Consider the following 23,190-nt stretch of genomic DNA (forward strand, 5'->3'; position numbering starts at 1 on the left):
CCATGCTGCAGTCACAGCCACCAGGTAGAAGATCTCATCTACCAATTAGTTTGGTTTGAAAACCCAACCTGAGAGGGTTAAGAGATTCCCTGGACATAAGCTGTAAACTCAGGATGAGAGGAACAGAAAGACCTCAATGCTCAGTTCAGCTAAAGATAGAAAAATAAAACTGGTTCAACCAGAGGATATAATACTGCCTACAAATCAGGATCTGAAGTTGAATGTAACCTGTATGCTTTTTTTCTCCCCAAGTCTTCAACCAAAAAAAGCAAATGCTTTTTTTTTTTTTATCTGGACACATACATAGTTCAAAAGGCACAGGAAGTAAAAGCATTTCTGAATGACCTCGTGTGAATTCAACATCAGTATAACTGTAAAATAAATAAATATGTGCAAGATTAGAAAGATCACAACGTTCTCCTGCATGACATATCTTATTTCATAAAAAAAATACACATACGTGCATACACACACACCTCATTGAGAATAAAAAACAGAACATACACCCTTTTATCAAACTCCTATACATAATTTTACAGGCATTCAGTACATCACCATAAGAAACATTTAAATTACTACCGTAAAATGTAACCAAAGCATGTTTTTTTTTTTTCCTATACAACCCTATACTTATTTAGGTGTCTGCAATCCAGATAAGTACAGTACATATAACCTCTCCTCCCGCCCACAAGAGAAACTGCCGTTTTTCAGTGGGGCAAATCTTCCTAGGTAACAATTCTTCTTCCCTCATAAAATACTCTGACAACTGCTTATTCTGTAAACCAGCTGGAAGCTCCACATGCACGTGACACTCTAGGATATCAATAAAGAACAAGTGTTAACAGTGTTCAATTGAAAAAAAACCAAAACAACCCAAAATAAAAAGGTAGTGGCCAGTTTACAGGTAACTTGGCAGCAGTTTATAGATGAGATAAAATCAAGGTGCTTAAATTTACGTGACAGTCAACATTCCTCCCAAAAAAGGGAACACAAACATAAAACAAACCTCTCTCAGATGCTGTTGGACTCTTAGCTAATCACTTACAGTGAGTACAGATCTATTGCAGTTTTCTTCTTCAAGTTTTGCTGGAAGAATTCAGCAAAGTATTTGGGACACAGGCGCAAGGAAAGGGAGAAACTCAACATGAGCTACAAACTGATTCACAGCTAAGTTAACATTAGAGTCTAGCTTTCTAAAAAAAGATTTTAGAGCATCTCATTTTCATGGCGTAGGACATTAATTTTGTTACGTATTACATTCCAGTTTTCTGCCAAAACACAGGGGCCGAAAAATTTTTGTGTGTGTGTGTGTGTGTGGAAAACACTTCCAAATTTTAGCTCTTAATTCCTCAATGCCACTGGCTCCAGCAGGAGACCAATGGAAGGAAAGTTTTAACTGTCATGGGCAGGATTATAAATTTGTACTTGTTAGCTGTAGAATACTTGCTTTCCTGTGAAAACAGTAAATATTACCTCAGTTTGAAGTTTAATACAGTACTTCTCCCTGAAACAACACTGTACAGCAGTCTGCCTCAGTCTCTCCAACACCAGGCAGACAGGGTATCTTACACAGGCACATCAAGTGGGATTTACATTTTTTTAAGAAAATCTTTCAGCTACAACTGTCCTTAGCAAATTGCAAAGAGTGCAACCATAATCCAGTACTCCTAGTTTTCCTATTTTCCTTGGAGAAAGACCCACACAGTTATCTCACTCTGTCAAGACATGATTGCCCAATTTGTTTTCAAGTAACTGTTCTTAATAATGGTCATTCCAGATCCTGTAAGTTTATTGTGCTTCCAGTGAACTGAGAGTTATCAGAACCTGCATCATCTTCAGTGGAATTGTGTGGTTCCTGTTAAAGCAAACAGACAGCATGAAGAGTTCAGTGCTTTCACCCCTAGATGCTTGTAAAGCTTATCAGTAAGATTACCTTGACATTTATCCAACACCAGAGAAATGCTCTGCATGGTTTAGAGGAAACGCAAAGCTTTCCTACTTTGGGGACACACTCAAACAGTACTGCTACAGTTTTTCTTTGGAACACTTCAGATGAGCATTACTAATGGAGACAAATTTAAAATCACTGACTATTTGGTTTTCCTCTATTAACTCTCTACTGTGGCCAACGATCCTAGTACTCTTCTTGTATTTCCAGGTTTATCACGGTAAGGTGCTCCTCTTAAATACAAAAGCTTTATCTTCTATCCAGGAGAAGCACACATAGTAAGAATAACTGCATTGCAGAGTTTATCAAAACCAAAGCCCCACATGGTCAAGTAGAAAACATGATTTACGTACATGCTAATCATTCATTGCTGCTCAGTTCTCAGCTGCTCCTACTCACTAACATGCAGTTTACTGGAACAGCAGATAACAAAACGTTTACGCAAGAAGCTATACGAAGCTTTCTGCGTTCAAGCAACACTGACACTCAGTAGTTAACAAGGGCAAGTAGTGAAACCAGAGACTGTAGAAGCAAGAAGGCTTTTTAATCTAACTGCCATTCCCATATAGACACTGCTCTGAAATCTAGGCTCAGGATTTTATTTCCCACTTCCCACCCTTCCTGTAGCCTGTGACATAATCAATTCTGATCCTCTTTCTTAAGCCACTTAGTATCTGCAGGATGGGATCAGGAAAACAGGGATGGGGCACTTCAGTAATAAATGAGTGACATTTAGTTATTCATTACTCTGTAACAGAGGAAGAAAAACAACGACCTATGATGTGTCGAAGGTTGGTAACACACACAAGATAAATCTTACAGTGCAGCTTTCTGCTTACTACTTCTTGTAAGCGAAATTAAACTCCCAATGGAAAACAAGGCATTTTCATTAGGCAGAACACCAGAGTGTTCACAGTAAACTGTCTTCACTTTCAAGCTAGGCAATAAAACCCAATGGCTCTGACATGCTGTACCTGAAGTATGTGAACAGGTAAATCCACTGTAAGCTGAGAATGTGACGAGGAGGACTGAGAGCTCAGTTGAAAGGGCAAATCTCCCTCTCCCGGGGAATCATCCTGTGAATGCAGAAACGTGATGCAATTACAAGACCCCCAAGCATCTCAGCACAATATGCCTAATTTCATTCAGCCTCACAATCTTAAAAAAATCTGATAAAGCTACTGCACTGTACTAGTAAGGACTAGACCCACAAAGATATGTGGAAAGCTAACTACCACTTAAATCTGAGCCTAGCTCAGTGTACAACCTATTATCCTATTATAATCAACCAGCAAAATTGCCAAGATCTGAAAAGGAAGGAATGGTTCATCTTCCAACAAACGTAACACTCAGAAATATGCAACAAGTTTCATCACGTTGTGTGAAGCTGATACTTAACATAAAAGTTACAAATGTTTACACCCAACAGAAAACTAGATGGAGAACTCTGTCCATAGCTTCCACCATACCATACATTGTTAGGAATAAAGTGGAAGAAACTTACCCTCTCTCTGGATACTATACAGATATACACTTGGCCAAAAGCATATTACCCACCATGCTCCACTAATCAGCCCACATCGATTACCAGGTATTTTTAGAAAAAAATCTTAAGCTTTATTTCAACGGTTTAGAGAAGTAACAGTTTAGGCTGAAACTTCATTTTGCAGGAATCTTTTCATGTCAGTCTCGCTTACCTTCTATTGAGAGAGAGGTGGACTAATGTAAGAATTTGGGAGGGTGTCAATAAAGAAGACGACTGGAGGAAAGAATCATACTCCCATGGACCCCCTAAGTTAATGCATGCTAGTAATCCCTTCCTTTTGCAAGAAAAATTACCCCATACTTTGGGACAGGATTGTAGCATCTGTTTTGCTGCTCTCATAACTGCCTGTCCAAACTAGGAAATTCCTAAGTCCTTGAAGGATCACAACTCTCACATGCAAAATGAAGTCTGCTAAAACCCTTAGTTCTACCACGGTGTTTCCTGCATCAAGTGTATCCAGCCTAAGAAGCTGTACAGGATATTCCCTACAGTTACAGTGCCCATATGTTCCAGGCCGGACTGAATATTAGTACTAAACCAAATAAAAACATCTTACCCATTTCCACAGTGCATCTGTTTGGGCCCGCAGCAATTGTATGATTGAACCAGCTCTGTTTTCAGGCATTTCTAGATCTCTCTAAAGCCTGTTTCATATAAACTTCCCAGGAAAGTGCTTCTTGCAGGCAAATGCCCTAATACAGTATGGTACATACTGCAGATCTCAAGATCCCACCTAGGGGCAGTAGCACCTGAGTTCACAGATAGATTCTTCCATAAATGTGCCAGTTTGGGTAATGGAAAAGATTAGCATGTTTTTCCTCTGCAGCTCTTACCTGAAGAAGCTGAATTTGCACATACTGGGCTCCAGTGGCTGGGTCCCTTATTGTCAGCCCTCCATTTGGCAAAACTATGTTGCCACCCAGCCGACTGCCAGGAGTGGATGATGAGAAGTTGGTAGGGCTTACTTTACCACCCTTGGTTTTCCTCTGACCAGAGCCAGATGCCCCTAAAAGACAGGAATTTTAACATTGAGATGGTCAGAAGCAATTTGCCGAAGTTTCCTGCTAGTATTTTTCAATTTTATGCAGTTATTGACACTACACAGCTAACGTCTGGAAGAGTGCAATATAATTAAGCACCATCTGACAACTGCTAAAAGGCCAGACAGGAATCAGCTGATGAACTCCAACTGCTGACTGAGCATCTTTTTACATGAATGCCATTAAAACCACATCACAAACTGCTAAGCTTAGGGCTCACCCCTGTGGTAGCACAGAAATATAAGCATATTTGTGGAATTATAGGAAGGAATTAGGAAGTAGAACTGCATTTTCTATTTTTAATTGTGCAACTCATTTCCTGAGAAATCACGTATATCATTTTTCCAAACTGTAAAAAGAGCACAGTGAAGCTCATCTATTTCCAGACAGATTTCAAGGACTGTTAGGTAGAACAGGCTACAGAAGTACAACTCTCCCAACCTTAAGCATTTTTCAGTTTAAAACAAGACAAACCAGCTGCTTGTATCACAAGCTGAAAACCAAAAACCTAATCTAAATAAATGTAAGGATACAATCCTGTCAGCTGTTTCAGGGATGGTTTTTTTGTTTTTTAAATGTGTAGTAAATAAAAGGCTTGGATAACTTCTTTTTAAACACTGAACTTCCCTCTACAGTGTTCATTCAACCTAGTTAAACCAATTAGAAATACAAGACTCTTTAGACCACTTTGAGAACCACATAGAAGCATTAAGACAACAGTTGGTGAAAAGTGGACTACTGGGAGTCTCGAGTAGGAACAGAAATAGGAATTTTCTGTGGTCATTTTAAGAGACATGCAGATTAAGTGCAATCCTCTTTTTAAACTAATGTCCAAAAGACATGTTTGATGATACATGCACATTTGATAATACAAACACACTTAGAACTAGCTTCATACAGCAGTTATCCTTCAGTGTGATGATTCACTGAACTAGACAGAATGTATGCCAAGTATGCCTTTTACAAATACAGAAACATGACAGTGCTCAACTCAGAACTAGTCTCTTAACTCACCTTAAAAATTATCACCTTGATTTTCAGAGGTGGAAGGTCTAAGAGACAGCAAGGAAGAACTAAAATATATATATATAAAGAGCAGTATTATGAATGATATGTAAGCCCCAAGGGTAGACACAACTCAAACACCTGAGCTTGTGCAAGTCTAGTGAGCCATGGACCACGTTTGATCTGACAAGGTAACGGTGTATAATTCACATCAGACAGCTTTGGAGTCAAACTACAGTTTAAGAGAAAGAGGACGCATCTGGAATCACGACCTAAACCTCACCCTGCACAAGAACTCTCTACAAGGCTAAAACCTAAGAGAGAGGTTTGAGTATTTCTAGAAACGAAGAAATAAATTCCTTAACGCTGCATACACGCTGTTACCAAGTGAAACACAGAAGCAAAACAAATCCAGCCAATGTTTTCATTGTCTGTACTGAGTAAAAGAGAAGTCACTAGGTAAGACCAAAAGCATAAACAACAAAAAGCAAAGTGACCTTAAATTTTTTTTGTTTTAATAAGAAAATAAAAAGCAGATGAAGAGATGGAGGGATAGCGTCTTGTTAACAATCATGAAACATATGGTGCAGATTTCTTTGTAAACTTACTGTGAATTTGATATTCCACAGAACGTGATTATCCCGAGTAACAGATGGTATACCACATGCATAATTATTTTAACTAGCAATAAACCAGATGGGATATTTAAGAATGTACTCAGATACCTGCTCCCTTTTCACTGCCAAAACCCCTAAATAATTGTATTTAGTAAATTTAACAAAATTTATGGCTTCTCACCTGTGCTGCTCCCATTCCCTTTTTGTTTTCTTTTCTTGGCTAGCTGAATGGCTCTGTAGTCTGTTCTTGCAGACCCACTGCTCTCCTAGTAAAAAAAAAGCCAAGAGATGCAAAGTTTTTTGAATGCAAGAACAAACCAATACAATGAATACAGACTAATGAATTCACAGTTGCAGTTATCTTTTATACTGCAAACACTGAATTCTAGTTTCCCATGCTCTTCTGATTAAAGTTTCAATAAATTCCCCGTATATACTTAATATCCGGAGTTCAACACAAAAAGAAGTTAGCTCCACATTTGTCAGTGTTCAGATTTTAACAGTGTAAACATTTACTTTGTCATGTAAATAGAAAGTTAAGTCTGCAGTAACATAGTAAAGCAGAAAGGGAAGTGTACTTAAAACGGGGATGAGGACTGAGATAAAAATGTCTCAGTTACTCTCCCAGCACAAATCTTTCCCTGGAATGAAATGCACAAGACATACCATGTATTCTTGGGTATTCCTGTAAATTCCACTTCATCCTCAGACAGATGGCCGCTTATTTTTCAATCCCTTATTTTGAAAGGTTCTCCCTTAGCTCTCCCCACGAGAATTCTAGTATTTCTTAAGAGAACTTATCACCACACTGAATCTACTTCTGACAACACATAATTCAACATAACGTTCTACATCCCTCATCAAAAAAAGTCAAAATGCATGATCTGCAGAATCTGAGAGAAAGGTCTCCCTATAAGGTGTAAGTAGCAATGGATATCCCCAAAGTCAGGGTGTCTCAGTCATCTAGGGGAAAAATGAATACAGTTACTGCATACCAAAAATGAGCTGCCAGTCACTGTGCCAAGATCCATTTCTTTCTGTGCACTGTAGCTCCCTGGAGGGTTGGAGAAGACGAACTGCGTCACTACTTTACTGCCCTCTTGTTGACTAACAACGTCCGAGCTAGGAAGCAAATTACGTTCAACTTTAGTTGGTGTTAGTAACTCAGGCACATTGGTACCGCCGAGGCTACTAGAAGGAGTCAAAGTGGCTGTGTCGATTGTTAAATTATTGCTGGACGTCAAACCGTGCACATCTTGACCGGAATTCCTCACCGACAGGGATGCTAGCGAACCCAAGGCTTCTGCATTGACAGTCTGTACGTCATCCAAATTTAAAGTGCTTTGCTGTAGAACTGTTGCACTGGTTCCCAGCAAGAGAGAACTGTCCAAGCTTTGCGGCATATCGCTGCTAGCCACCAGTATCAAGGGATCGACTGCCTGGCTTAAAGAATTGTTACTGACAGGTAGGTTTCCTCCAAGCGTTGAGCCCACTGAAGCAACATCGATCGTGACAATTCCAGAGTTCACTAGCGCCATGTCTGTTGCAATTCCAGAATTGTTACTAGACACGTTGGAGAAGAGGGATACGAGGTCTATGTTGCTGAGATCGCTCTGTCCCGCACTAGTGAGTTCACTGCTGGGTGTGAGCGAGCTGGTTGCTTCAAGCTGAGTTAGGAGATCTGGAAGAGAAGGGTTTGGTTATAAGACAGACCTTTCATCAGACAATGGGGAGGAAAAATATGAATGCTCAAAGGAGGAAGCTTTGAACTCTAGATTCTCAGCCTACTAAAACACTTCCCAAATTCCCTGAAAGCACATTTAAGGAAAAGAAGCTTACTGAAATGAGTTCACTCCTTTATTGAGAAATTTCAGTTACAAAAGCACTTGTCAAAAGGCAGGCAGTCCAGACTAAGTTAGGTTGTAAAGGAGTGGAAAAAGGAGTGCAAAAAGAAGTGCTTTTAGTCCTTGCTCATATTTTACAGATGGCATGGAGAAGGACAAGCTCTACTTCATTCAAAAAAGCTGCGACTTCTCGCAATTTCACGCAGGTCAAGCTCAAGTCTCGCCTTCTGATACTCAGTTACAGGTGCCACTGAAAATTTTAGTGGGGGGAAAACCAACTGCAGTATTGGTGATGATTCTGCCATTCATATCAATGGAGCTCAGATTTCAACATCAGTAAATACACATTTTCCTTAACAAAACATTTAGTTTTTCCATTGCACCCTCTACAGTTTGAAACAAATACTTTACCTGGGCTGAAGTTATGCTGTTTGACCATGTGTGTCTTCATACTATGTTTGGAAGTGAACAATTTATTACAGCTGGATACAGGGCAACGAGTCTTTAATGAGTCCACATCCTGAAGATGCTTTTTGGAGTGAATATACAGGCTACTTCGTGCTGAAAATTTTGCACAACAGCCTGCAAGAAGATATACAAGACTTTAAAGTTTCATCTAATTTCAATCTGATGTTCGTATTTACTGTCTTAACAAAACAAATCAGAGTAGCTCTGCAAAGCTCTATTCGCAATTTTGCAGCACCTGTGTGTACATTCAGAGGAGTCAGAAGAAAGCCAAATATGTATTTCCTTGTTTTACATCAAGGACATCTCAGTGGGTAGGATAGTTCAACAACCTGTTTCTGACAACAAAAAACTCTTAAGTCATTCAGGGTAATGCACAACCTTTCTCCACTATGGCATGTCAAATGTAAACTCTTCACGACAACTGCTGGCAAAACCATTAAAAGGAGAAACAATCACCAAGTAGAGCTGCTTTACTTTATGAAGCAAAATATTCCAGATTAGATCCAAAATCTTTGCTCCTGGAGTCCTACTGAAGTGATGGAGGTAGTGCCAAGAAACCCTCGGAGCATCAGCGAGCCTTCTGTACGACCACAACAGATACCATTCACACAGCCATCCACCATCTCAGCAGCAGAGACTACCACAGCACAACCACTGAACACTTGAGATGACATGTCACAACAGCAAAAACATGGCCTTGAAGGCGTTGGACAAGACCACTTTTCACTACTTCTGATTAATCAAGTGAAAAAGCTGAGCTACAGAAGCTGAGTATCAGAAGTATGATTTTCCAGAATAAAGTAGTCCTGTTCATCATAAAGGAAAAAAAAAAAAGAAAAAAAAAATCAAGCTAGAGCATGAACCAATGTCTTCTCTGCAATCCATCCATAAATTTCAGAACAATCACTCATTCAGTTACAATGTCTTCTGTTTAGTCGTACCTCTTCAAACTCCATTAGAAGACTCATCTAAATTGTTCCAATCCTGTAACGAGCTTGCATTTGGGGAAAACGCACACAATCTTTAGGCAATATACACACTGATTACCAGTTAACACATACAAGAGTAGAACAATACCTTCTACTGGACACTCGAATGGTTTTGTACCAAGGTGAGTTATACTGTGGCCTTTCAAGTGTTCTGCTCTTGTGAAGGACTTCCCACAGCCTTCTACTGGGCACATAAATCTCCTGTCATCTTCATGTTTCCTACAAGGGAAGGAAATTGCCATTGGCATGATTTAATCCACTGCTGCTTAAGTACTGGAAGAAAAACAAACAAACAAACAGCAAGTGACTTAGGACAGTATAATCAGAAAAGGCTACCTTTTATGTCTCAGCAGCTTGGACATACTGGTGAAAGACCAGCCACAACCTTCGAAGTCACAGATAAAAGGCCTTTCACCTTAAACAAAGAAAGGTTACGTTAATAATCTAATACGGAAATACACGCTGCTACTAGAAAATCTCTAAAGCTGCTTAAATTGAATTAATTTAAGACAAGAAGACTCAACCACCCTCTCCTGCAATTCACTGCAGGGTGCTGTGATGCCCCTTCCCTCTCGTACAATCCGCGCCTTCTTTAACTCAAGGCCATTGCATCTTTCCCTATGCATCAGGGAGCACAGATAATTATCAATCTATCTCATATTAATCCGAGCTATCTTGAAGGTGCTTCAATAACCAGTAACAGCATTATTCAAAACAGAAACGCAACTGAAATGTTTTTTCCTGTTTTCATGACCTGTGACTCTATGTGGATTACAATACAGTGAACTACATGGTTGGTTTCCATCACATCTACGAACTTAACAAAAATGACACTTAAAAAAAAAACAAACCTACAACAAAACCCACACTGTAAAGCCATGAAACCAGGAAAATAGAGGACAGTAGAGACTACACACAATTGTCTTTAGAACATTAAAAGGCTGGATGTCAGCTTAGCAGTGGTCCTTGCAAGTCAGGAGTGCCTGAGTTGAAATTTATCTTCTTGCTGTTCCAAACCTTGGTACATACATTCCACATGTTCTGAGAGTTTTTCAGCTGTTTGTTCTGACCAAGATCAGAATTTACACAGTTTTGAATGTCTACAAACTTGGGAATAGAGCTGGGATAATTTTTCTGAACAGAGTTCAGGCACCTAAAGCCACAGCTTTGCATGTTCGTAGCCACGTTGCCTTTGGCAAGTTCATTCAGCGGACTCCTACCCCCCAGAAGGCCAAGAACCAAATGTTTTCACTGACCCCAATTAACTCCTGTCACCCTTTCTCCCTTCACAACTTTCAGTTTTTCCAGCAAATTAAGTCCGCTCCCCACATGTTATCTTGCATGTACTTCCCCAGGTACAAGTCACCCTCATGAATACCTGTGTGACTCCTCATGTGGATTTTCAGTCGGCAGGCTTTGTCATACTGCTTGTTACAGCCAGGGAACGAACAGGAGAACTGCTCTTGCTCTCTATAGTGGGCTCGATTATGGGAGAATAACGCACTCACTGTGATAAACGTTCTTTCACAGCCTGGGGAGAGAAGGGAAACAGCGCGTCAGCTCGATACAAAACCCAATGGGGAGAACTGCATTCTTTTCTCCCTCCCAACTTTTAGCGGGGGACCTTCGGATCCATTACATCCCGGTACGTGGAAAAACCGAACAGTGCAACCCCGAACTACGTTACTCCCAGGCATTACGATTATTTAGCCGAGGTGGGCAACCAAAACGCGCGCAGCCCGGTTTAAGGCAGACGGCTGCAGACCCGTGCTGTGGCAGTCCGAAGCAGGCGTTTCACCACACCAGCTCAAGGCCGCGCGTTCGCCGACCAGCGAAGGCGCAGCGTCCTCCAGCCCCCAAACCTTCCCCGTCGGTACCGGCGGCGGCGTGGAGCCGGGGCCTTCCTCGACGCTCGGGGGGCGGGGGAGGGGGGCGTCCCGAAGGGCGAGGAGGGGCAGCGGCGAGGAAAAGCGAGCCGAGCCGCTGCAGAGAACTCCGGGCGGGGGATCCCCCCCCCCGCTCACCCGGACGAGCTGTTCCGTTTGGAAGGGCAGGGAAGAGGCCCGGCGGCGGCTTACCGGGGAAGTCGCAGCGGTAGGGCCGCTCGGGCTCCTGGTGGCTGCGGCGGCGGTGGGCGGCGAGGCGGGCGGCGCTGGGGAAGCGCTGCCCGCACGCCTCGCACTTGTGCGCCGCCTCCTGCTCGTGGGCGCGGCTGTGGGCCCGCAGGTTGTAGACGGTGGTGAAGCGCTTGGCGCAGCCCGGCGCGGCGCAGGCGAAGGGCCGCAGCTTGTCGTGCGAGTGCAGGTGCCGCCGCAGCTTGTAGGCCGTGGCGAAGGACCAGGCGCAGCCCGGCACCGGGCAGCCGAAGGGCCGCGCCGCCGCCCCCGCTCCCCGGCCGTCCTCCCCGCCGCCGCCGTGCGCCGAGAGGCGGTGCAGCCGCAGCTGCTGCTTGCGGGGGAAGGCCTCGCCGCAGCGCGGCTCCGGGCAGGGGAAGGCCGGCGGAGAGCGCGGCCGCGGCCCGCCCGGCGGCTCGGCGGGGCTGGCGGCCGCGGCGGGGGGCGGCGGCGGCGGCGGGGCGGGCGGCGGCGGCGCGGCGCCCGCGGCCTGCTCGGCGCCGGGCCCCAGCGTCAGGACGCCGTTCTCGATGCGCACCACCAGGCTCTGGTTGTTGATGGTGATGGTCCCCGAGAAGGAGCCGTCCTCCGCCCCGCCGCCATCGCCGCCGGCGGGGGGCAGCGGCGGCGGGGGAGGAGGAGGCGGCGGCGGCGGCGGCGCCGCCGAGCCGGGGGCCTCCTCCGGCGGCTCGGCGGGCGGCGGGCCGGGCTGGGCGCGCCCCGCTTCGCCGGCGCCCGGGCCGGCCTCGGCCGCGCCGCGCACCACGTTGAAGACGAGCAGGAGCCCGTCGCTGTCGGGCGCGGGCCCCGCCGGCGGCGCGCAGGGGCTGGGCGCCGGGCTGGCGCCGGGCTCCGGCTTCTCCTCCACCAGCAGCACCGGGAAGCTCACGTAGAGGCCCGACGCGGCGGTGCTGGCGGCGGAGGAGGAGGAGGCGGCGGCGGCCGCCGGCTCCCAGTCGGGCGGCGGCGGCGGCGGGCGGCGCGGGGCGGCGGGCGGCGCGGCGGGGCCGCCATGTTGGGCGCCGGGCCGGGCCCGGGCCGCCTCCGCGGCGGGCAGCCCCTGCGTTTCCATCTTGGGGGTCCCTGTAGCAGCGGCTGAAACCGGAGCCGCGGGGCGGGGCCGGCGCGGGCCAGCGGGGAAACCCGGAGCGCGGCGCCGCGGAGCGGGCGCGGCGCGGGAGGCGCCGGGGAAACCCGGAGCGCGGAGTCGCGGACGGGGCGGAGCGGGGCCCGGCCGCCGGCGGGGCGGGCGGGGGCTGCCCCGGGGCCGCTCGGGCCCGTCGGCCTCTCCTCTCCTCGGGGAGGCTGGGTGGCGAGCTGCTGCGCAGCTGCTCGATAGCCAGGACGGCACAGTTGGAATTATTTCAGTGTTTGGGGGCTGTTCCGGTATCTATTCTGTTACCCTGTGCCAGAGCAGAGCGGTTCTACGCTTGCAGCTAAACGTGGGTAAACCCTTCAGCAAAACGTCCTGTGCACTTTCGGTGGAAGTACGAAAATAGCATTATGAACCAGCCCGGAGCGATGCAGATGGCCTGCGGACCCCAGCGCAGGAGGGCGGTGAGGAGTGCTGCGGTGCTGTGCAGGGGGAGCACCCTGCAAAGGAGGGAGGGAAAAGGGACAAACGCTGACAGGAAAGGTTGAGGGTGAGAAAGAGGCTGTCAGATGACATGCTGATGCTGAAGTCAGTTGAACGCAGGCAAAACCACCCTGCAAATTCAGCTAATGCATAAAACAGTTGCTTTTTTTTTTTTTCTCCATTCTCGGGCAAAGCTGTCTTTGGGAGAATGTTTAGCAGGCTTCTGGCACTCCAATACTTAAGGAAAGGGGAAAATTATCCTGTATTTGCCATGGAAATGACACGAGCTCCCTCCTGCAGTCCCAGCAGGTGGTGCTGTGATCCTTCCACTGGGCAAATTATTTCCCCTTTCCGCTGCGCAATTTAGCATCAAATCTCCAACAGCAAGGATGGGAGACTGCTGGCCAGGCACATTCAGCTCCAGGGAAGCTGGTACCTCTTGCCATAGAGCTGTAGGTACACCCAGAGCTCCACCGTGCACCTTCACAGCCATCTGTGCAGAGTCTGAAGTCCCTGGGTGCTTGAGCTTGGCCTCCTCTGAAATCCCCTTACCCCACTGCTGTCACTGGGTGCGGGGTCATTCCTGTCCTTGGCTGCCCCTAGCCATCCTGATCTCCCTATGGAGGTCTTTGCAGTACTTTCCTTCATGTTCCTAGGAAAAGGAAGGTTTGCTCAGTTTATTGCTTAACACGTAGGTGCATCCCTAGTTGAAGGATATCAAACCTGAAGAAGAACAAGAAAAAAAAAAAAATCAAGCCACAAATCCCTTAATGTTTGCCACAGCCTGGAGAGATCCAGCAAGACCCTAACTAGGAGAGCTAAGAGCTCTCATGTCACAAGCTTTATACCTTTAAAAACCACTGTAGTTACAGACACATGAACGTACTGCATGAATTATCCCTCATCACCAAGCTCTTGCCTCTACCTGCAACCAGGCACAAGCTTTTCAGGACAAGTGTCTGTGTTTTGAGGAAAACATTAAGGTACTAAGATTCACAGGAAGGATGCTTCAGCCTGTGGCAAGCTTGAGACTTCAGTAATTCACAACCTCTGCATTCCCTGTCTGGATCTGATGCAATGCCTATGGACAGATAGCTTGAAGACTGCTCTGCCTGTATTGGGTTTGTCCAGCAGCGAGGTCAGCTACCTAAAAATGACATCAGCATGCCCACAGAACAATAGCCTGTTCACAGTCCCAGCTTCTCTGCAAATGAGAACAGATAAAATGAGGCTCAGCAGAGCTCAGAAGAGGAGTCTTCACACTGGGCTTGTTTATGGTTTCTGTATGCTGGAAACCACCTGCTATTTCATCCCAGGCTGTAACAGGTTACTGTTTCCCTGTGCCTTCCCAAAGGTATCGTAAACCTCAGTTCAGATTTGTTAAATGCTTGAGATTATATGCAGTTAAAAGACCAAAGTAGATTTAAATGTATACACATAACTATTTACTACATAATTAAAATAATCAGCAGTGAATAGTCATAAATATGACCAACTGCTCATCAGTTCACTGCCTTTCTGTAACCCATTTTGCCTTACCCATGCTATCTCATTAATAGAGACTTTATAATCTGAATTTCAACTAGTAGCTCTTGTATAGCCTTCATACGTTCAGGTTCTATGTCTCCCTACAGGTAGGCCACAGTTATAAACTCCCAGGGACTTGAGTGGCGTGAAACACGGGTTGCAAGGCTATGTCCTCTGGTCAATAGAGCTATAAGGATGAAAATAAGGTTATGTTTTTGTCTGGGATGTGAAGGTGAGCGTGCTGGTAGGTACCCCAGTATTAAGCAATACAAAGGTAAAGAATTCGTAATAAACATTTTTTCAACATTTTGTCTTTGGTGGGTTTTCAATTCAGAATTGAGATGAACCTATGGAGCAGCTCAACATTCCTTAGTACAGAAAAGCCAGTGTATTTTCTTGTTGTTCCTCTTGACAAAACAGTACCCTAGTGCTTTTGGGCTATGAAGACTAGAGCGGTTTTGTACAATACCAAGATAATAACTTTGGACTCAGTCCAGTGTGGTTATTAATAATAGGTAATGCATAACATATGTCAAAGCAAAGGCTGTCAAATCTGGCTGACAACTACTCACATCTCAATCGTATAACTTGGCAATGTGGGCGTTTTTTTCCGTAATATAAAGCAATCCCAATCAACTGCAGATTGCACTTCACAGAAGGTTCAGTTACAAGCAGATGCCAGACTCTCACTATTCATCTGGAGACATACACAGTATGTGAACAGAGTAAAGAACTGATTTGTGATTCAAAATAAATGGTTTCCTTTACTTGGCACCAGAGGCAATACAGACTTGCAGAGTACGCTCACCTGGCAAGTACCACAAGGGTCTAACAGTTGTATAGTTTCTTGAGACCCCATAGTCCTGAGGACTGCAGCTCATCACACCTCATCTGCAGCAGCCAATGCAGGTTTACCTGTGTAACCCCTTTCCGTTCCAAGGGGTACCGCATACAGTGCCAAGGAGATGGAGTGACAGGCCAGATCAAGTCCAGTACCCTGTGCACACAGGGGCACGGGCTGCTGATGCTCTGTGTTCATGTCTGAATGAGGCCCATATGCAAGGGCCATGCTTAGCATGAGACATGATAGCTAAGAATTATTTTTGTACACACACACATATATAGAGATGTGTATGTAAAATATATTTCTGTAAAAATATATATGTATGTATCTGTCAATATGTATGCATATAGGGGCTTCAAAGTAAGCCTCAATTTTTGATTCAGCATCACAGCTGATTAGAACAAAAGACTTCAGTGAGTTACTGTTAACACAAATGTAATAGTAGGTTCAGGTGCAAAATATGCATTCTTTCATTTGCATCTAGGCACACTGGGTTCTCTGCCTTCCTAACTCTTTCTGGGAAGAAGGGAGACCAAGAAGACCTTTCTATCTCTATTTTACTTTATAATCAACTTCTGTGCAAAGGAAGCCCACACTGTCTTGTGATTGGTGCTTTAGTTTGTTTCACATCAGTTGTGTTTTACTTCAGGAGGAAAGTCTGCATGATCATTTTGTTACAGTGCTTTACTAATTGCACCACTCGCATCCAAATGGCTGAGTAGCCCATGTTTTTTCACTAAAAAGCAGCAACCAGCACTAAGGATCTAGATTTTCTGGAGGTTTCCATCCATTTAGAAGCTGCTCAAGTGCAATGGGCTTCTACAGAAGAACAAACTCATCATTGTGAGGCAGCAAAGCGCACACAACATCAGATTCAGCAGAATGGCACCATCTCAGACTGATGCAGAATTTGGCTCACACTAATTTATCATGAGTTGTTCCATATTTTCCTAGCCTTGCTGTAAGATGTTTGGAAATGGTCTAGTACTTACTGCTCTCAGGCTTTTCCACCCACTTACCTGGCACTGCGTTCTGTTCCTGCTTGTGGTGAAAATCTTGGGTGAAAATTTCAGGGAAAAACACATGCAGGGTAGCTGCGCTTAACCAGTTACAGTTTATCTGGTGCTTCTGTTGCAGTCACCAAATGCTTTTATAGCAATATAGAAAAGCTTGAGTCTAGCACATGTGATATCAGTACATCCTCCACCAGCTGAAGAATAAGTTTGTTTACACACCCACATGTTTGGCTACTGGCTTTCATGGCTTTTTGCTGATAGCAGCAGACTCTGAATTAGAATGAAGAGTTCCAATTTCCATTCCACATTTAATCTACCAGACCTAAGAGTCTCCTTAATTTATGAATTATCAGGAATAAGTGGATATTTTTTTTTCTTCATTTAATTTTCAGGGACAAAATTCCGGTTCCTTTCCTTACAATGCATAGTTTCTTAGTGCAAACATTGTTCCAAATATGTTAGTGAAAAGACTGTTCCTGACATCAGTGGACCTGTCACAGTTAGATACAGGTTTGCCCCATTAACAAGCTAAAGGGGGAAAAAAGAACTCACATGGAAGAGACATTTGCAAGGCTTTTATCATTTGGCCAGAGAGCAAAATAGGATATCAAGGAAGCAACTTCAAATGTATCTGCAAGGACAACACTGCGCTTGGAATACCACTAATGTTTCACGGCTTGCTCCAAGATGTTCTCGTCTACCACCTTGTGAGGGAGAGTCACCTTCAATGCGGCATTCTCTTTCATTGTTTGGCAGATCATTTCATAAGCATAGTCATTACCCGACCAGCAGCGTCTGGCAACCTGTCAGACCAGAAAATCAATGGGTGTAAAAATCTTACATTTCTCTTGCCACATCCATCTTACACAATATTTGCTCAAACACGGGCACTCAATTTCATGACAAGAATATCTTTCAACCCTCTGCCAGTTTCTAGTTTCCTTACTGATTTTGGAAGTAATTTTTGTAATACCTACTTCATTTTTAGGAGTAGTGTTTGGATAGACTTGGTACATTTTCATGCAGAAACATAACATTGGACAGATAACATTGGTACAGCCAGGTACGCTATAAACTTTACAAAATTCTCTCACTCAAAATAATTGTGCACTCCATCCCCACTCTGTAAAACTAGGACTTACTTTAGAGAACAGTATCATTTAAGCAATTGATGCTTTTGTAGTGGGATAAATATTTAAAAAGGAAAATGTCATTCAATGCATTTTCAAACTATGAAATCAAGGAGCCACATTCTCTGCCAGCATGTAAGGATGAAACTCTACGGACAGCCAGGGAACTGGTAAACCCCTCTTCCACTCTGTGTTTTGATCTGTGTACAAGCAAGATTCCCCAGATGAAAAAAAAATCAAGATTTGGCACAAAGGAAATAAGTTCTCCCTTCTATTCAATGTCTTACAAATCTCTATTACAAATTGCAAATCAGTGTCTGAAATATTTAGACTCAAAAGTGTTCAAGAAAGAAAATACTTAGGTTCCAATTTAGCAAAATATTTAAGCATATGATTAATATAAGGCTAATAAGTTCCCAGGATCATACCAATAACAGCTAGAAATGACCTGTCAAGTCAACAACTCAATTTCCCTGCCACTCACCTATGATTATTCCTGGCAGTATATTTTCAAGGGCACATTCCAGTTTCTTTCCAGTCTTCTATATAATATGGGTAGCATTCTCAGATTGTCCTTTTTCAACACGTGTGTGGAGGAGTGGGGCTTTTGCTTGCAATAAATCAGAGCAGCAAAAGATTTATTGGGTTTTTAATAGGCTGTCTCTGATACACAGTTCTTGTTAAGGGTTTGTCTTCATTCCTCTTAATATACAAATTAATATAATTGTCCTCCTCCTTCTTCCTTAATCGTTTACTACTGTGTTATTTCAGACCTGGGACAGGGAAAATTGTTCCTTGTCCTCTTCTACCCCCAGTCATGCCAGGTCTTATGGGGAGAAAAAAAAAATGTTTAGGTGTAAGGCAAGAAGGAATTCTGCAATTCTCTTGAGAAGTAAAACAGAACAGACCATGTCAGCATTGGCAAGGAACTCCCTCAATATGTCAGGTCCTTGTGAGGTTACGTGACTGAAACACAACAGGTCTTGTCCTTTAATTGGACTGTGCATCACTATGTCCTGTTGATTTGGTTCCCTGCAAGTATTGAATCAAAACCTCTCTGCCACTTCAGAGATGGGATCCTAGTCTTAAACCCAGACAGGATCTATCTGGACACTAATGGAATTCAAAAACTCTAATGGCAGCAAGGGCTGGACGAGCTGGCACTTAAATGACAAGCCTTTCAAGACATCTAGATCTAGAAGTTAGGAATAGACAAGACTAAAGTTCATATAGTTCTCAATTGTATTATGTAGGCAAATAACACCACCAACATGTCTAACAAAATTATAGTAAGCATGCTTCCCTTTCCGCTTAAAAAATAACAAAACACACACTGAGATATGTGGAAATGATTGGGCTGCAACATGTTGTAAAGTCAGAAGGGGTGGTCCTGACACTTTACAGTAAGTTCCTTACCAGAATTATTCAGCCGCTTCTACTGACTTAAAGTCCTTTAAAGTTGGTTGGAGAAAAAAACCCCAACCAAGCAAAACAACTCATTGACTCTAGTGGAATCAGGCTCATAGACACCTGTGTTAGAAGCAGTGAATAGAATGAGTCACTAGGCCCATTAGGACTATTTCTGGGTTACAAAAAGCCAGACTCGAAAAACTCTTGCCTGAGTGCTAATACTCCCCATTCAGTTAAAAAAAAATAGGAGCACCGGAACCCAAATACCTAAGTAAACATAGTCCTGGAGGCAGGAAAATATTAAAGTGAACATATATAATGAGTTTTTTCTTACACCATTGGAAACATCCCAGCTGAGCATCATCTTAGCCCGTTCTTCAGCCTCCTTGGACCCATCCAAAACCAGGCCAAATCCCCCATTGATCACTTCACCCCTAAAAATATAAATGTAAGAGAATTAAATCAAAATAATTCAAAGCAATCCCTCAAAATTCATAGGAGTTGATTTGTTCAGTTGCACTGCAGGAAGAAGGATGAAAACGTAGAAATGGTGCTGAATAAGAGACTATCAGTGACCTTTATACTTGCATTAAAAAAAAAAAAAAAAAAAAAAAGAGGAATTCAGCAGGGCAAAGGCCTAGTTTCTTGACCTGCAGCAAACCTATTCCATCTTTCTTGTAATGCCCAGCTAGCAGTCAATATCTCCTCCAAGCAGGAGTGCCAAAACCTAAGCTTGTGGTGCATCTCCTGAAGGCTGCGGTCTGTACTGACTCTAGAAACAAATAAAGAAAGGTTAGCACTTCTGACTGTCTGAAGAGTTACCGATCTCTGGGTATTTTTAAAGGTTAGGCTGTTTGTCTTTGCTACACTGGAGCCTGCCATATAGATAGGATCGTGAGGAGGACTGTGTACTTATTGAAGCAGATGAATCTATTTATATTCTCTCGGGACAAATGAGAGAGCATAAGTATTTTATTAAAAAAGCGTTAACCACCACTTAATGCACATCTGCCTCGATCATTTCAAAAACAGTCATTCATTTTGCATGAGATATACATAGATGTTTAAAGACATCAGTGCCAACTTTTCAGGAAGCAGACTTATTGGCAGAAGAAGAACAGAAATATGCTAAAACTAACAGATTATACTTGGGAGAAATACCAGTCTGCTTTTAAAAGGACAGGGAAAACACGTAGAGCAAAACATCTTGTCTGACTTCAGAGTCTGGCCTGCTCAAGTTCCTGTTTCGTTGCATATGGTGAATAGTGGTGAATGCAGTTGAATAATTATCCATTACTGTAAATCTATGAGAGTTCTGGCATTATAACTCAGCATCAGCAATACCTGAGAGATGGGGCGTATCATACAACAACACATGGTATGAGAGACTACTAATGGAGACCCCGGAGGCAGGATTTTGTCCTCTGTGTTTTATAGTTAATATAATGAATAAATTCACAAAATGTATGTATAATAACATCAGACATATCCATGAATCCAGCAGGAGTTAGGTGTCTTCCAGTCCAGGAAGGAATAATTTCTTACTGTGTATTTTCCAGCAGTAACTTAAGCTTCTCAGGAAATGGTGAAATGAGGCTACACTGGAGCCTCACAGACCTGAGATCTACTTCCTGGAACTAGAATTCACATATTTTCATTTTCAATATAATGTTGGTACTTAGGTGATGTTAATTCCCTTTCACTAGTTATACACACTACCTGTGTGCTAAGTAGGACCCTATCACATAGCTGAGCAAGGAACTTAGAGCTCCAGATCTCACCATCATGGTACCATTCTGTGAACACCCTCCACTTTACCATTATTAGATATATCATTATTTCAAATACATTTTCTGTTAAAAGGCATAGTTTTCTTGAGACTGACAGTTCTCACAGCAGAATGTCAGTGAATGCATCAGTTTCTCATCTTCAGCAGGAAAAACTGAAACAAAGTCATGTTTCAATTGAGATGTTCGAATATTGTAAGCTGACTCTTCAAAATAAAATGTTTATTTTTGATTGACACTGTCAACACTTTTCAGCCTGGAATTTAATTCCCAGGATCTTTTTACTGCATGAAATCTTTAATTAGTTCTGCTCTTAGTCTCATTTTGAGATGAAAACAAACATCCAAACATCTGCATTTCTTGCAAATTCTACTTTTTGAATAGCTCATGTTGTTATTGTCTTCTCCAAAAGAGGGGACCAGACTGGATGACATCATTACAAGTGTTATTGTATCAAGACCAGGGCCAGTTACTTCACCATACTCTGCTTGCTTCTGTGTATGGAGACCAAATTAGCACTGTTCTTTACTGTCAAAGTACCAAGCTAGAGTACACTTACGAACATCAATGATGCCATTGCCATGTAATTGGGATCACAGTATAAGCACACCTCAAGACAGCCTATTGGCAATATCAGACAATAAGAAAATCAGACCTCTGGACCAGTGCTTCATAAAGATATTCTATACAGGAAGATGATGTCCTTTCAGTGGCAAAGATCCCCTTTGTGCGCAGCATCCCAAAGAGCATCCTTTAAAGCTTAGGCATGAACAGTATATTGAACAGTAAGCATCTGATCTCACTTGCACTCCATAAATTTAGAGCCTCTCCATCGATTTCCATGGAGTTACTCCAGTGTAAATCAGAATCACTCATCAGAATCTGTCCTACTGTCTAAAAATCACTCATAAATTAAATACCAATGTTTGTTAGGATGGATTTTCTAGCAAAACCTCTCACTTTTAAAGAGGAGCTCTCTGCCTTCATTAGCATTGGGTCACATTTTCAGGTAATTAAAGAAACATGTGGCATTTTGACCTAAGCTACCTCCTATAATTTCCAGACGTCTCCTTCTAAGGTGATCAAAGAAAACAAGGCCTCTCTCACAATCAAGATGTCACACTGCCAACAGTGCAGTTCGATTCTTAAATTGCTTCTGCCTTTTTGTTACTACAGGTTACTCAGGCTCCATACTAATATACATTCTTCTGCAAATAAACAGGCAGAAAGAAATGAATAACATTCATTTGCTGTAATTATAGTCAAGAGTATGTTAATCTTAAGTCTCTCAAACAGCACATGTGATGCAGATTCCAGCTAAATAAATATTAATCCTGCTTTTTCTGTTTGTCCCACAAGGCTATAGCACAGAAAAATCAAAGCAGGAAAAAGGCACTTCTCTAATCTCGTAGGGAAGACAGGGCAGATCTGTCAGCAGTTCCTGGCAAGCCCAGCCTCTGCAGGGAGTACGGGTAGCTGAACACAGTGCAATTGCCATTTCTGAACCCCCTGAACAGAAACTTGCCAGTGACAACCTGATTTTTCTCTAATCATGTGCATATTTGTTTATATATAAGCTTCCACGTGCACTTTCACATTTCCAAATCAGCTGATGACAAGAAGATTTTATCAGGCACACGGAGATTTCTTTACAGCAAAGTCAGCTTAATTTTTAGCTCTCTAGAGAAAAAGAAAAACAGGGTCCTAAAACCCAAAGGCATCTATCTCTTCCAGACAAAGAAAGTAGTTTGTTATGGTTGGGGGTTTGTTTTGCTTCTTTTACCACCTTTAAATTATTCCTCTCTTTCTCCTTAGAAGGCAAAAGAGTGCAGCACTTGAACTCGCCAGGGTGGTGCCATGATTAGTTAAGCCGAGCAGAACCACCTGTCATGCCGTGGCTTTTGGGGGCTCTCCAGACCACCGCATCTAATGACACGACATTGTTACCACATCCGAGTCTCAGCATGGTGGCTTATTAAGGCTCGTGCAGAGACAGGCCTAATTTTCAGGCTTCTCATTCTTCACTGAAGCACAGTAATTCAATCACAGAGGGCTATATGACTGCTCCCAAGAACAAGGTGAGCAGATACTGTTCCACAAGGACAAGCCACTAAGCAACCATAGGAAATGTCAAAAAGGATAACCAAACCCTGTTCTTCCATTGATATTTTGATTTCAGTGAATAGCCACATGCTAATTTTCTGATGCATTACAGAATTGACAGCACCTCTGCTCTGCCTTGGGGAAGAGCTTCTTTCTAATGATGTAACTCCACTTAAACAACCAAAACAATATAATTGAAATTGCAGTGTGGTCAGTGCTGGTTTTC

The 23,190-nt window shown here is 43.4% G+C and overlaps 2 protein-coding genes across 2 annotated transcripts in view; both read right to left on the bottom strand.

The window, feature by feature from the left end:
- Positions 1-1,307: 1,307 nt before the first annotated feature.
- On the bottom strand, positions 1,308-12,700 carry ZXDC (ZXD family zinc finger C). Its single transcript, XM_052776419.1, has 10 exons — positions 11,536-12,700; positions 10,836-10,988; positions 9,794-9,872; positions 9,546-9,676; positions 8,412-8,582; positions 7,152-7,837; positions 6,338-6,422; positions 4,328-4,500; positions 2,923-3,024; positions 1,308-1,855 (listed from the first exon to the last, which is right to left on the bottom strand). Exons 1-10 carry the CDS (start codon positions 12,641-12,643, stop codon positions 1,769-1,771), a joined length of 2,775 nt encoding a protein of 924 aa, XP_052632379.1. The 5' UTR covers positions 12,644-12,700; the 3' UTR covers positions 1,308-1,768.
- Positions 12,701-17,094: 4,394 nt separating this feature from the next.
- Positions 17,095-23,190, bottom strand: part of UROC1 (urocanate hydratase 1) — a 43,838-nt gene continuing 37,742 nt past the window's right edge. Inside the window, exons 19-20 of the mRNA XM_052776420.1 lie at positions 19,409-19,508; positions 17,095-17,337 (exon numbers count right to left, since the gene is read on the bottom strand). Coding sequence (XP_052632380.1) covers positions 17,197-17,337; positions 19,409-19,508 — 241 coding nt within the window. The 3' untranslated portion in view covers positions 17,095-17,196. The remainder of the gene's footprint in view (positions 17,338-19,408; positions 19,509-23,190) is intronic.

This window comes from Harpia harpyja, chromosome Z (genome assembly GCF_026419915.1).
Source record: "Harpia harpyja isolate bHarHar1 chromosome Z, bHarHar1 primary haplotype, whole genome shotgun sequence".
Taxonomy (NCBI): domain Eukaryota; kingdom Metazoa; phylum Chordata; class Aves; order Accipitriformes; family Accipitridae; genus Harpia; species Harpia harpyja.

Bases quoted from the DNA above. Each gene is read 5' to 3' on its own strand.
- ZXDC (XM_052776419.1), bottom strand. From the start codon at position 12,643: ATGGAAACGCAGGGGCTGCCCGCCGCGGAGGCGGCCCGGGCCCGGCCC. The intron at 9,873-10,835 runs GTATTCATGAGG...TCTTTGTTTAAG, and splicing joins CCACATGAGGAGTCACACAG to GTGAAAGGCCTTTTATCTGT. The intron at 8,583-9,545 runs GTATTGTTCTAC...ATCTTCTTGCAG, and splicing joins ATTCGAGTGTCCAGTAGAAG to GCTGTTGTGCAAAATTTTCA.